A 14,502-nucleotide genomic window follows, 5' to 3' on the forward strand; every position below is an offset into this window, starting at 1 on the left:
ACCCCCTTCCCATCTTCTCTGCTAGGCGATACCTTAGCAGGAAAATAAAAATTTCACATCTCACTATGCTCCTCTGCTAGGCGATGCCTTAGCAGGAAAACAAAATTTTTCTCCTCCCCAACAATGCTCCTCTGCTAGGCGATGCTAGCAGGAAAATAAAAATTTTCTCCTCCCTAACTCTGCTCCTCTGCTAGGCGACCCTCTGTTAGGCGATGCCTTAGCAGGAAAATAAAATTTTCTCTCCTCCCCAACTCTGCTCATCTGCTAGGCGACGCCTTAGCAGGAAAATAAAAATTCTCGACCTTCACCCTCTAACTCCTCTGCTAGGCGACACTTCAGCAGGAAAATAAAAATTCCTCATCTCCACCCTCTAACTCCTCTGCTAGGTGATACCTTAGCAGGAAAATAAAAATTCACCACCTCCACCCTCTCACCCCTCCGCTAAGCCGGGCCTGATCAGGAAAATAAAAATTCCCCACCTCCACCCTCTAACTCCTCTGCTAGGTGATACTTTAGCAAGAAAATAAAAATTCAACACCTCCACCCTCTAACTCTTCTGCTAAGCCGGGCCTTAGCATGAAAATAAAAATTCCCCACCCCCACCCTCGAACTCCTCTGCTAGGTGATACCTTAGCAGGAAAATAAAAATTCAACATCTCCACCCTCTAACTCCTCTGCTGAGCCGGGCCTTAGCAGGAAAATAAAAATTCACCACCCCCGCCCTCTAACTCCTCTGCTAGGTGATACCTCAGCAGGAAAATAAAAATTTCACATCTCACTATGCTCCTCTGCTAGGCGATGCTAGCAGGAAAATAAAAATTTCACATCACACTCTGCTCCTCTGCTAGGCGACACTACAGCAGGAAAATAAAAATTCCTCAACTCCACCCTCTAACACCTCTGCTAGGTGATACTTTAGCAAGAAAATAAAAATTCCCCACGCCCATCCTCTAACTCCTCTGCTTTGTGATACCTAAGCAAGAAAATAAACATACAACAACACCACCCTCCAACTCCTCTGCTAAGCCGGGCCTTAGCAGGAATATAAAAATTCACCACCTCCGCCCTCTAACTCCTCTATTAGGTGATACCTTAGCAGGAAAATAAAAATTCAACACCTCCACCCTCTAACTCCTCTGCTAAGCCGGGCCTTAGCATGAATATAAAAATTCCCCACCTCCACCCTCGAACTCCTCTGCTAGGGGATACCTTAGCACGCAAATAAAAATTCAACATCTCCACCCTCTAACTCCTCTGCTAAGTCAGGCCTTAGCAGGAATATAAAAATTCACCACCCCCGCCCTCTAACTCCTCTGCTAGGTGATACCTTAGCAGGAAAATAAAAATTCAACACCTCCACCCTCTAACTACTCTGCTAAGCCGGACCTTAGCAGGAAAATAAAAATTCCCCACCTCCACCCTAGAACTCCTCTGCTAGGTGATACCTTAGCAGGAAAATAAAAATTCAACATCTCCACCCTCTAACTCCTCTGCTAAGTCAGACCTTAGCAGGAAAATAAAAATTCACCACCTCCACCCTACAACTCCTCTGCTAGGAGATACCTTAGCAGGAAAATAAAAATTCAACACCCTCACCCTCTAACTCCTCTGCTAAGCCGGGCCTTAGTAGGAAAATAAAAATTCTTCTCCACCCTCACCCTCTAACTCCTCTTTAGAGCCTTACCCAGCGTATCCTCCAACTTTCCTCTATGCTCCTCTTGTACCTCCACAGGACAAAGTTACCCACTTACAAGATTTGCCGAATGACTCTACAAGTGTAAGATTGAGCTTAAGCTTCCATGAAAATGCTCGCGACCTCTCTTTTCTTCTTCTTCTTTCACGATTCTTTAATAACACCGACGCGCGACCTTCTGGTCTCATACAAGTTTTTGCCTTTCGAATTATGCCGGTCTCCATCTTTCCCCACTATATTTTTCTAGAATTTTACATGTTATTATACATGCTGTTATAGTAATAGCATGTAGATATTTTTTTTATGAAAAGTATATAGATATATTTTCATTTTCCTATAATTTTGAAATTTTAATTCCGTCATTTAACCACCATTGGATTTGTTATGATATCTACGGAGAATCATATACAAAATCGAATGAAAAATGTTGTATCAAATTATTAATATAATTTGAGACGAATTTAACTTTAAAAAAAAAAAGAAAAAGAAATTGTCAGAAGTGGGATTTGAACCCACGCCCTCGTTAGAGGACCAGAACTTGAGTCTGGCGCCTTAGACCACTCGGCCATCCTGACTTGTGGCTATCTTTTTATGTATTATTTATATATAATATTTAAGTCCGACAAATCTCAGTTCAGGCCCATTAATCGCTTACCAAATCCATGGTACCGGCCCGTTCACACCAACATGGGATACTAACACAAATTGTGAAGAGTATGGTCTTTCCCGATATTGAAGTCTTATGTACTTCGCGGATTCGCTATTGTTTTTAAGTTATTCAGACCTTCGAAATCTCAAATACAATACCCGAAATAGCTGCAAATTTTTTTCTCAGTATTTAATAGGATTTTATCATCGGGGGCTTAAATTTTATGTGAATTTTTTTTATTGATAATAAATAGATGGGTCAGGATACATTTTTATATAATAAATTTAATCTATTTATATTTTTTATATAAAAAAATTGAGTATCAATCTTGCAAATAATGATAACAAAATTTAATGAGTAGGTATCTTGTGAGACGGTCTCACGAACATTTATTTGTGAGACGGGTCAATACTACCGATATTCACAATAAAAAGTAATACTCTTAGCATAAAAAGTAATATTTTTTTATGGATGACCCAAATAAGAGATTTGTCTCATAAAATACAACCCATGAGACCGTCTCACACAAGTTTTTGCCAAATTTGAATATATTATTATCCTAAATGTGATAATATAAATATTTTTGTAAATTTAATAGCGAATGTTAGACTATTTTTTAATAATTAAATTTTTTTGGGAAAAAATCGAGTAAAAATATGATCGTGAATGAAAATTTTATTTATTTTTAAGTATTTGAAAAGTTAACTTTTTTTATATTCTTGATCATAATATAGGAATAATTTTTTTGATTAAAAATCACATAATTATATACTCACCGTCATAATATATATATTTGTTTGTTTTTCACATAAATCAAAAAACAATTAATGAAAAAACAAATTACACACAAACTTCTCATTTTATCCCTATTAAATACATTAAAAAATGATTTTTTTTAAAATTTTTAACACCTAGATAATAGGAGTAGACTCCGTTTGAGTTAAAAAGTTGAAGGATAATTTTTTTTAAAAAAAAACTTTTGTTTATATTTTTATATGTGTTTGGATGAGTTTTTTGTGTTTAAAATGCTCTGATAAAGCTAAAATAAGTGATTTTTTTAAAAGCTTAAATTTTTAGTTTTTCAATTGGTTCTCTGTTTATAAAAATCCAGAAAACCAAAAAACAATTAAGAAAGTGATTTCTATTTGTTTATAAAAACACACAACTTTTACTTTAAAAATCCAACTTAAAAAAATTTCAAGCAAATCTCAACTTAAGGTAGAAAATGAATTATATATTTGAGATAACAGAAATAAAAAATTACAGATAAATATAAAAAGTTGGTTATATATATAGGACAAAAACTTGTATGAGACGAATCTTTTATTTGAGTCATTTATGAAAAAGTATTACTTTTTATGTTAAGAGTATTAATTTTTATTGTGAATATCGATAAAGTTGACACGTCTCATATATAAAGATTCGTGAGACCGTCTCACAAGAGACCTACTCAATTCAAAAAGATAAATGATATAGACGTAAGAGAGATAATATCTATATTATTAACGAGTTTATAAGCACACTAGATGATTTAACACACTTTTGATTATTAGCTATTAAATGCATATATCATGTATTTTAATACAACCTGCAATATGCATTCTTTTTCTCACATTTGTTCACATTGATATGATGATAGACTTTTAATGGATCTTTCTTTCCGCTACAATAACTGTTAACGAGAACATCAATATTGGATTACAAACTCAAGAATATTATATCATTTAGTAAGAAAGTCTTTTGCGATTGTATTAAGGGTGTAAATGCATCGAACCAGTTAACATTTTTCAAGTCAACTCGAAAAATTGTTAACTCGTATTCGAATATATTGAATTCGAGTCAAACTTGCACATGTTCGAATATTTTTTTAGATATAAACTCAGCACAAATAATATTATTATGTAAATAGATATTGAGTCTTCAATTTTTTTCGAGTAATTGTTTAAATAGATCATAGACATGTTCGAAATCTATTTTTCCCAACTCGAACTTGAGCTCTGATTTTAACCGAACTTGAACCAAATATTTTAATTTTTCAAGCTTACACCCCTGTACAACATCTCTCTTGTTTGTGACCAAACACAAATTCCCAAACATCAATTTAAAAAAAAAAAAAAAAACTTTTTGTGGTATAGGAATTTTTTAACAAAGAAATGTCAAATGCAAGCATGCCTTATATTACACCAATATACAGAAAAAAAGCTATTATCAGATAATGACTCCAAATTTCTTCTTCCTTCCATTAAAAATCTAGATGTCACTAATATTTGTAAGTTGTAATGGACACATCATAAAATTTTAGAATAAAATATGTTCATTATAAATTTTCCATAGGGTGGACCAAGGAATATTTTTTTTGGAATATGTGGGGCCAAGGATTTTGACGGGAGGAGTTGCAATCAATTGTTAAATGCGATTTTTGCTTGGAAAGAGCGGTTGTCCCCACCCACACATAACGAAGATATTTATATAATTAATTATTATTACTTTATTTTAATCGGTAAAACTTATTGCGTTTATGGACCACAATTTATTTTGGATTGTAAATAGTCATCAGTCATATGTGGCAAATCCAGCCAAATTTTGTGTGATGCATTTCTTCTATATTATATATTCTTAAATATGTTTCATACATATTTGTTTATATTGTGTAAAAGAAATTGTCTCACTGCGATTTAAACCAATTATATAACCCCGAGTTCTTGAATTTGGAATGACCATTTGGATTCGAGATCTAATTATAATAAACTCGTCCCTACAAAATAAATAGAATCATATATAAGATTAAAAAGTGATGTCGATAAAATTAAAACCAAAATCTTAACATTTTCCTAATCTCATCACCGTCCACAATCCACTACCAACCAAACGTTTCATTGCATTAGTCTATATTATATTGAAAGTGTTTTTCTTCTATTTTAATATCATTATATCATATAGTTTTTTTACGTTTTTATGGAAGTTTATAATTAATATTTAACCATGAATGAGAGAAATACTCGAAATCTAACATAAACTAATGTTCCTTCACCTCTGCTTTTGCTAAGATTATGTTGTCGCTACACTCATATCTAGCATACCCACCACGGTTCCCCGCTCCTGAAGAATCATGACGATTTCTGACGTAGTCGTGGGAAACTTGACGTCGATTTACCTGGTGGTGATCGCCGTGATGAAGGCGTATGGTCTGGCGACGGGACGGAGCTTCAGCAGCGGCTGCGTGCTCATCCTCTCGACGTTGGTCGTGGCCGCGATCCTGATCGTGACCCTCACGTACGATGTGTCGCGTAAGGCAACGTATTTGCTGATGACTCGCGATCACGGGCACGAGATGTGCCGCGGAGGAATCTGCTGGCATGGAGTTGCCGTCAAATCGCCGGCTTCTCAGGTTCGTTTCCGCCTCCCTCCGCAACACGTACAATGATCCTTTATTAATACTTATATACTTTCTGGTTTTGGATCAATCGAAGTAATTTTGGACTGTGGAAGTAACTTCGCGGCGAAGCTTTCTCATAGAAACTATCGATTTTCCTTTTCCGATCAAAACTTGTGTAAATACATGCAATTTTCCTTCGAAGAAAGAACTAAAGGTGCGTGTTTGGCAGCCCTACAGTCGATGTAACAAAGTTAAAGTTTGTGTATAAGTATCTAAAATACAATGTACAGTTATTTTGTCCAGAAGCCAATTTGTATGAAATGAAATGAACTTTTATCTGGTTCTTCATAAAATTGAATTGAGATTTGGCATAATTTCGAGCTCCAATTTTTTTTTATATAAGCTCAAATTCGAAAGATCTACAGGGAATTTCTCGTAAATATGAGTAAAAACTCAAGATCAATTTTTTAGCTGATTCTTCATATTTTTTAACAGAATATATATATATATGTGTGTGTGTGTGTGTGTGTGTGTGTGTGTGTGATTAAATATTGTTGATTCGACGTTTCCAGTATTTGATTACAACCTAGAATATTCATTTGGACGATAATTCAAGGTTTCAATTGATTGCTTCAACCTCGTGTGAGGAAAAATTGGAAAACGTCGGTCGTGGTTATAACTAGTATTTAAACGATATTATTACAAATTAATTATTATAAAACATGAATAGATATTTAAATTGTAAAAAAAATCATATTATTTTAAAAAAATAAAAATAAGAAACTATTTTTTCGCTAGTTTTGAAAATTTTTCTTAAATACAACATATGTCGATTAATTTTGTTGACTGATAATCACTATAATATATCAAAATTTTAGATTGTGTTAACCTAAAACAATGATACGAGGCTTATCGTGTTTAATATATTGATGTCGATCACCAACCTAAATACATATTTAATCCTTTAATTTCTGAGAAGTTATATATATTATTATTTTTTAACACGTGGTAAATAAATATTTTTAAATCAAATTCAATAAAATTAATGAGAAATAATTTTTTCAAAATTCAGTAACTTTGTATAAATCTTCATTCACAGAAAATTTCGTAACATGGTACGTGTTCGACATATTTGAAGGATAACAACAATTGCTTTCATCAATATCTTTTTCCAAATGGATTGTGATTTTATCCACAAAATCTCTTCATAATGTACATGATAACCTATTATTCCTAAAGAAAAGTGAAATATATGATTATAAGTAAATTTTGTATAAACCAGAAATATTATTTTATTAACATTTACTATGTGTATTTCAAAATAATATCAATAAGTTTTATAAGGTGTTCTCTAATAAGATCCATACTTCCTTTAGAATTTGTTTAATCATTTTCATTACGAGACTTTTTATACTAAGATGTATCCGTGAACTTTGTAACATATAAGAAAATTATCAGATTAGCAAATGTGTAATAATTAAAATTTTGTACAAATAAGATAATAATATTTTTTACTTCTCGATCATGAAAGACAGATTTCAAACTTAACGTCTCAATATTCTCGTTATTTTCATATGTAGGTAGTTCATAACAGCGAACAAATCTAAGTTTAAACATCCATTGCATCTTGGAAGAATTCAACTCACAGATTGTGTTGAAAAAATGAGTCGTTTTAGAATTCAATTTTGGAGTAATAAATTTAGTAAGATAAAACTTCATTATTTATAATTTAAAATTCGAATAAGGTAGCTCGTGAGACAAAAATTATACGGCGGATGCTTTTGACAGGATTATAGCATGCATTAACTTATTCAAATTATGAAAATCTCGAATTGCATGCATTGGATGTGAAACATTTCTGATTATTAAGGATAATAAACATATTTATTGAGGATAATTTAGTGTCTATTTGAAACCCTTTTGAATCAATCACTTTTAATTTTTTTGGCCTCTGTTATTTGAATTTTAAGAAGGCAGTTCAAAAGATACAATATGCATATGCTTCTGGAAGAAAACTACTATGCATTAACTCTTTCCAATTAAGGTAATTTTTAAATAACATGTATTTGGGGTCAAACATTTGAGATTACTAAATGGTAAATTTAATGTCCATTGGAAAATTATTTTTAAGTGATAACTTTTAATACTCAAACAATTTTTTTTAAAAAAATTAAATAAACTAATTAAATATTATATTTTTTTAGCAAGTATTTGGACGGAAACTTTCATATTTTGATAAAAACTTTGCTTTTATATATATAGATAACTTTTAATACTTAACCAAAAAAATTAATTAAACTAATTAAATATTATATTTTTTTAATAAGTAATTTGACAGGAACTTTCCTATCTTGACAAAACTTTGCAAACTAAAAAAACAACAAAATCAAACTTGTATTTCACCACAAAACTTAAGCCCTAGGCATTGCATGGACGAGATTACATGTACTATGGACAAACCATCTCAAGGACATGCGAGATGTTCACTTGAATGGTCGGGGCATTGGCCAGTCGGTTATGCATATACTAGAAGGAGACTCAAGCTTAGGACTAGGTAATATAACAATTGATTAAATAGGCATTAATGTATCAGACAGAGCAATTTAGGAAATAAATACTAAAAAAAAAAAGAATCATTATTTACTCCGATGGCCGAATCCCTATCGAACCAGACTCCGACCCCAAACCAACTCCCATCAGGGTCGAATTCTAGCCAGCCGCAACATTGGTGCTATCCATGCAACAAGCGCGTGTCCGTTGAAACCCTCTCAGATCTCCCCGATGTCGTCTGCTTCGATTGCAAGAACGGCTTCGTGGAATCCATTTCCGATGACCACACTCTCGGAAACTCGTTAGTCCAGGTTCTACGCCTTATCACCCAAACCGCGCTTGAGGACAACGGGTCACCTCGCCCACCTTCGGAGCCATCGGAGGAAGATTATCTTCGCATCGAGCTCGATGGATGGGATAACGACGATGATGAAGACGACGACGATGAGCAATCAGTCGAAGTCATTCACGAGGACGAGATTGATAATCGGGATCACTACCCCGAACATGGCTCGAATGATGCGGAAAACGAATTAGCTGAGCCGCGTGGAGAAGATGAAGCGGATGAAATGCTCAGAAGACGGCGAGAGTTGCTTCGGCTGCGGCTTAGGGATTTTGCAACGCGAGCCGCCAGCCGACCCAATAGAATCCTCGATTGGGCAGAGATTTTAATGGTTATGGAGCACCATCCATTTGATTTGAGATTACATGTTCCTGAATCCGAAACGTATGTAGGGAATCCTAGGGATTACGTGGATGCTGCTGGGTATGAAGTCTCGCTTCAGAATCTAGCGGACAGTGATACCGGAGGGAGGCGTGGAGCACCGCCAGCTGCAAAATGGGTGGTCGATATATTAGAGAGTGTATCGATTCGGAAGAAAGAGGAAACACTTACGTGTTCTATATGTAAAGATTTGGTGAATGCTGGTGAAAGTGCGAAGAAATTGCCGTGTGGACATTTGTATCACGGCGAGTGTATTTTAACATGGTTGGGGTCGCGGAATTCTTGTCCTGTTTGTAGGTTTGAGTTGCCCACGGATGATACGGAATATGAAGAGGAGAGGAAGAAGAGAGTAGCGGCGGCTGGCCTAAGGACCGTTTCATCAAGTTCTTCTGGCAGTGGTGCGAGTAGGCCTAATGCTGCCTTTGATTAAATCTCCATGGTAAGCTGTTAAATTGTCACCATATTTACCTTTATATTTGTGTTTGGATTTGAAAATTTATAGTTCCTATACTGTTGTTTTTTGTTTCATTTCATGTCCTTGAACTTTAAGAGTACGATTGGATTGTTAGATTTGGTTTTGGGATAGCATTTGAAATCCCAAATAAGAATCGATTTGAAATTCAATAAAAGAAAATTATTGAGTCCATAAAAGGTATTTCAAATCCTTCGTTCCAATTCAGAACCAAATAGATGCAATAGATTTGAGATGTGAATTTGAAATGAAATCCTCTAAAATCTTTCAATCCAAATGAGGTCTAAGAGTAGTTTTATGGACGACAAAATATTTAATTTGTTCTTGTTTCATTGGTTGTGTTTTAGTTGAATTAATATTCAACAATCGTTTTAGATATCAAGAGTTTTATAAATTCTTGTTTTCCTTGTAAAAGTATAGTGATCAAGAAAGAACCCCCCCCCCCCCCCAACATTTGAAAGTAGCTGTGTTTTTTCCTACTCCAGACTGCAAAATCCCAATTTTGAAGTGCTCGGTTGACTGCTGTAAATGAAGCTTTTCATTAGAACTTTGGCAAATGATGTCTTAAAAGACCATAGGATTTAATTTACCAAAGATATGGGTGCAAATTGCAATGCGGGTACCAAATGTATGCTGAGATCAAGCATCGAATTCTTGTAATTACTTGATGGTATTGTCATCCCAAGATTTTATATTTCATTGAAATTTAGTTGATGCAGGACTTTTTCCTGTCTTATGATGAACATAACACGAGTTTGTTAAAATATGTTAGTGTAGTACTATTTCTTAGTTTTTATGATGGTGGAACATCAACTTATCAATACAAATATGAAATGTTGTACCAGTTTTTACGATGGTGGAACATCAACTTATCAATAACAAGTATGATTTATGAAACAATTCACGAGAAGAGTGAAAGCTAGACTAAAGATGAATAGTAGACATTGAGAACTCATTGCTTATTTGTGGCTGCATTTTAGTTTTATTTTGCTATTGTAATTGGAGTACCACGTAGATTTCAATTATTTTACTGGACGATCCTGTTATCGGGAATACAACTGGTTTTTTATAGGACCCGGAACTTGATGATTTTCTATCCTTTCACTAGATCCTCTTGTTGGCAGGTATATGTCACAATTACTTTTCTTGAAAGGATGCAAAACTTATTGTTTATAATTGGAGGCTAACTGATTGGTTTCTTATATTAAGCACAGAGAGAGGGTTGTGACCTAAATGCCTAATGACTTCTTAAGTGTGATCACATGTCTTCCTCGTGTATGTGGTTGTAGCAATGGTCCTAGGACAAATGGACAATAAACTGATCGTGGTATTTTCTCTTATATCACAAAATGATCTAGATATAGTTGAGAGTCCATGATACCCGTCCCTAGGCTCAAGGCTCAATGATTCAAGATTCAGCCCTTCGATGAAGCGCCATGACATGAGCCACTGAGCGCATGCCTTGATGAGGCATGTGTCCTTGCACTTCGTGTCCTCTAGACTACTCACTTTCGTGAGGCATGTGTCTCACCTTAATTACACTTTGTGCCTGAGCAATACAATGCTCCTGCACCTTCATGTGCCTTGCATTGCTAAGCCTAACATCTATGATCTATGGCTAAGCACTTCTCTATGATATCTTCAATTTCTGCTTGCTAGAAATCATTAATGTCATGTTATAGCCATTTATATGCCGATTCTATTTTGATTCTAGGAATGCTTGCTTCTTAAGTTTTTGCGCACCAATTTGTGGCCTTACTTATCTTTACCTGTTCTGCTAGGATTTTAGCTGGATCATGTTCATCAGAGATTTAGGTGCTGGAGTTGCCAACATCCGAAATTCGCAGAAATCTTGGATTTGATAAATAATTAGTAGTGATGGCTGCGAAGCCACCGTATCTGAGACTCATGTCATGTACTTGGTAATCAAATGTTGAGGATGTTTTGTACATAAATTTGATGGCTTGATAACGCTTTATTATATTTCATTTTCAAGAAATAATCGATTTCGAACCTCAAATTATTTTGAATGTCTTCTCTATACTATATATACACTGATTTGATGGGTGCTTATGTTTTGAGCAAGTTGATGCGTGATTCTATGCTATATAGGGAGAACCTGGTGTATTTTTTGTATAATATATTAGTACGATCATTTCAAAACAAACACACGTCAGTATTTTTTTTTGTTTTCAAATGAGATGTTCATGCGAAAATCTTGTTTGAATACACTGCAAGTGTTTCTCCTGGTTGTAACAAAGAATAATCTCAAGCTGATGTAGAAATAGATTTAACAGTTGATATATTAGAATATTTGAAACGGGAGTCTTAGTTTCATGTCATATTAGGGTTGTAAACGAATCGAGTCGTTTCGCAAATTTTTCAAGACGATTCGATAAATATTTGACTTGTATTCGAACTTATCGAACTTGAATATGTTCTGAACTTTTTTCGAGCCGAAATCGAGCTAAAATTATTTTGTTCGATAGTTCGAGACAATCAAATATTTTGTCAATATAATATTTTATTATCTATATTATTATATTATTAATTTTGAGACACTTAGAGTAATTAACTTATGGTGTCACGATCTGTTTTAATAATATATAATAATATATATATTAATAAATTGTTAAAATTTTGATATAAGTTAATATAACATAATGGAATATTTGTTATCTAAACATTAAGTTGCAAGTTCTATTTCTATTTGATACTTTTTTCCATTTCTTTTTATATTTATTTTTTAAATTCATACATCAAAATGACAGTGTAGTCTCTCACTATTTTTTATAATTATATTTGGATCTTCATTTAAATATATATCAAATAAATTGTAAAAATCATTGTATAAGCACGCAACGCGTGCGTCTAGTTAAATATTAAATATGTGTGTGTAAATTTCGAGCCTTTCGGACATTTCGAATTTTTAAACTTTAATTCTCAAACCTTAATATCAGTGTAATATTTCGAATAGCTCGTAAATAAGTTGAACCATTATTCAAAACCCAAGGCTTCCCAATTGCTTAGGCTTGCACAGAGAGCCTGTAATACCGATTTGATGAACACTTTCTTTACCTCTATCAGAGAACATTTTAGACGACCAACCTGAAATTTGATTGCAGATATGATCCCTGAGCGAAGAAAATTGGATTATTTTGGTTCGAAGAGAAAAATTTGGGAGCCCTAGGTACGTACAATTAATGAACCTGAACCCACCATAAAGGCATCCGCATCCGTTTTCATTAATCCATGTTAATAACTCTCCATCTCCTCAAAAATTATGGGGTCCACGAGCCACATATTCATTACATTAACACTTTCCCATTATTAACACACACCCACATTCATTTAATATCAACTTTCATTATTTATGGGTCCTACTGTACACTTACTCATTTTTTTTAATTATTTCAAAATCTTTCTAATATTTTTAAAATTTTACAACAAATATTACTAAAAATAATAGTATTATTATTTTAAAAATAACTTAATTCCAATATTCATTAAAATATTTTTAAGAAATGAAAAAAAAAGTTGGACTCTTTTATTTAAAATATTATTTAAAAAATGAAAAAACAACTGTTTAATAGTTTTATTGATTATTTTACGAGTTTCATTTATGTAAATTTGAAAATTTATTACAAATTTGACTGAAAGCGTACACATAGGAAACAACAGTTGAATATAATGAAAAACAACATATAAATCAAACATTTTGCACATTTTCGAGATCAACTCGTGTTTCACGGTCGGACAATTGAATCTCTGGGACAATCGTAGGAGTTGGCGGTTCGTTTTCGATTGGCATAACGGTGGATTGTGGATTATATAATCCATAAAAATAAGGCGGCATGAAATCTGGGTTGCCTATACTTTGCCAATATTCAGGTGTAGGCGGTAGATACGGAGCTCGGGAGGTGTAATTTGGATGATTCGAAGGATTTTCATAACCTTTGAAATTTTAAACAAACGGCCAATTTGGAAATTATGGTGGATATTGTGTAGAAGAAACAAATCGAGGTCGATTTTGTGAGTTCTGACTATTGTCACCCATTTGGCTAAAAATTATGATTCAACAAAGAAATGATGAAATTGAAATTGATAGTGTGAGAAGATATAGAAGAGATATTGAGTGTGATTAGTAAAGATAAATGTTTTGCGATGAATTTGTAGAAATTGATTAGTATATATAGTGAATAAATTTTAGTAAATATCAATTGTAGTATTTAATTTTGAAAAGAGCCGTTGGTGAATAATTTTGCCGTTTGAAAAGAGCCGTTGGTGATTATGTTCGGGAGAATTTCTTCAGAACATGCCTTAATTAGCGACGGTTTCAAATAGCGACGGTTGTTAAAAAAACAGTCGCAATTAGCGACTTTTTTAAAAAACCGTCGCAATTAGCGACTTTTTTAAAAAACCGTTGCAAGTAGCGACGCTTTTCAAGTTGCGACGGCTTACGAAAAACCGTCGCAACTTGAGAAATAATGCCGTTCATTCTAATGAATTTCTTGGCTGCCATGTCACCCAAAATTAATAACTTCTACACCCACATTGGTGCATGAACATTAATGGGCGTTAATAATCACCCATTAACGCCCATTAATGCACCAATGTGGGTGCCCTAATACAGTGTTGTCTTAATCTCATTGAGGACATTCATCGACTAGCTCAGTCAAATTTGTCAGAATTAACAACTTGGTCAAACACCGATTCAGACAACTAGAGACATCTCTTAATCTGGAGACAATCATGTAGGGTTGTACGAAAAAAGATGAGATTGTCATCGACAAAGAAGAGATAAGAGATGGTTGGACTGTTATTGGCAAGTTTAACACCACAAAATAATCAGCGATCTAATGTATTGGTAAGACAGTAGATCTTTTATGAATCTTTATATGTGAGACGAGTCAACCCTATCGATATTCATAATAAAAAATAATATTTTTAGCATAAAAAATAATATTTTTTCATGGATGACCCAAATAATAGATCCGTCTCACAAAATACGACCTGTAAGATCGTTTCACGCAAGTTT

General features: G+C 33.7%; 2 protein-coding genes and 1 non-coding gene across 5 annotated transcripts; 2 read left to right on the plus strand and 1 right to left on the minus strand.

Annotated features, from left to right (window-relative positions):
- Positions 1-2,184: 2,184 nt before the first annotated feature.
- On the minus strand, positions 2,185-2,268 carry TRNAL-CAA (transfer RNA leucine (anticodon CAA)). The gene has a single exon. It is a non-coding gene; the product is annotated as a tRNA-Leu (tRNA).
- Positions 2,269-5,451: 3,183 nt separating this feature from the next.
- Positions 5,452-5,766, plus strand: LOC140961078 (uncharacterized). The gene has a single exon (XM_073419391.1). It carries the CDS (start codon positions 5,452-5,454, stop codon positions 5,764-5,766), a length of 315 nt encoding a protein of 104 aa, XP_073275492.1.
- Positions 5,767-8,254: 2,488 nt separating this feature from the next.
- LOC140961869 (E3 ubiquitin-protein ligase CIP8-like) lies at positions 8,255-11,530 on the plus strand. Of its 3 annotated transcripts, none has more exons than XM_073420625.1 (2): positions 8,255-9,431; positions 10,589-11,232. In XM_073420625.1, exon 1 carries the CDS (start codon positions 8,367-8,369, stop codon positions 9,420-9,422), a length of 1,056 nt encoding a protein of 351 aa, XP_073276726.1. In that variant the 5' UTR covers positions 8,255-8,366; the 3' UTR covers positions 9,423-9,431; positions 10,589-11,232. The 3 variants fall into 3 exon arrangements, with proteins under 3 accessions (XP_073276726.1, XP_073276727.1, XP_073276725.1); XM_073420626.1 differs by lacking the exon at positions 10,589-11,232 and adding an exon at positions 10,537-10,560; XM_073420624.1 differs by lacking the exon at positions 10,589-11,232 and adding an exon at positions 11,246-11,530 and having other exon boundaries at positions 8,260-9,431.
- Positions 11,531-14,502: the final 2,972 nt, after the last annotated feature.

Source organism: Primulina huaijiensis, chromosome 16 (assembly GCF_012295235.1).
Source record: "Primulina huaijiensis isolate GDHJ02 chromosome 16, ASM1229523v2, whole genome shotgun sequence".
Lineage (NCBI taxonomy): Eukaryota > Viridiplantae > Streptophyta > Magnoliopsida > Lamiales > Gesneriaceae > Primulina > Primulina huaijiensis.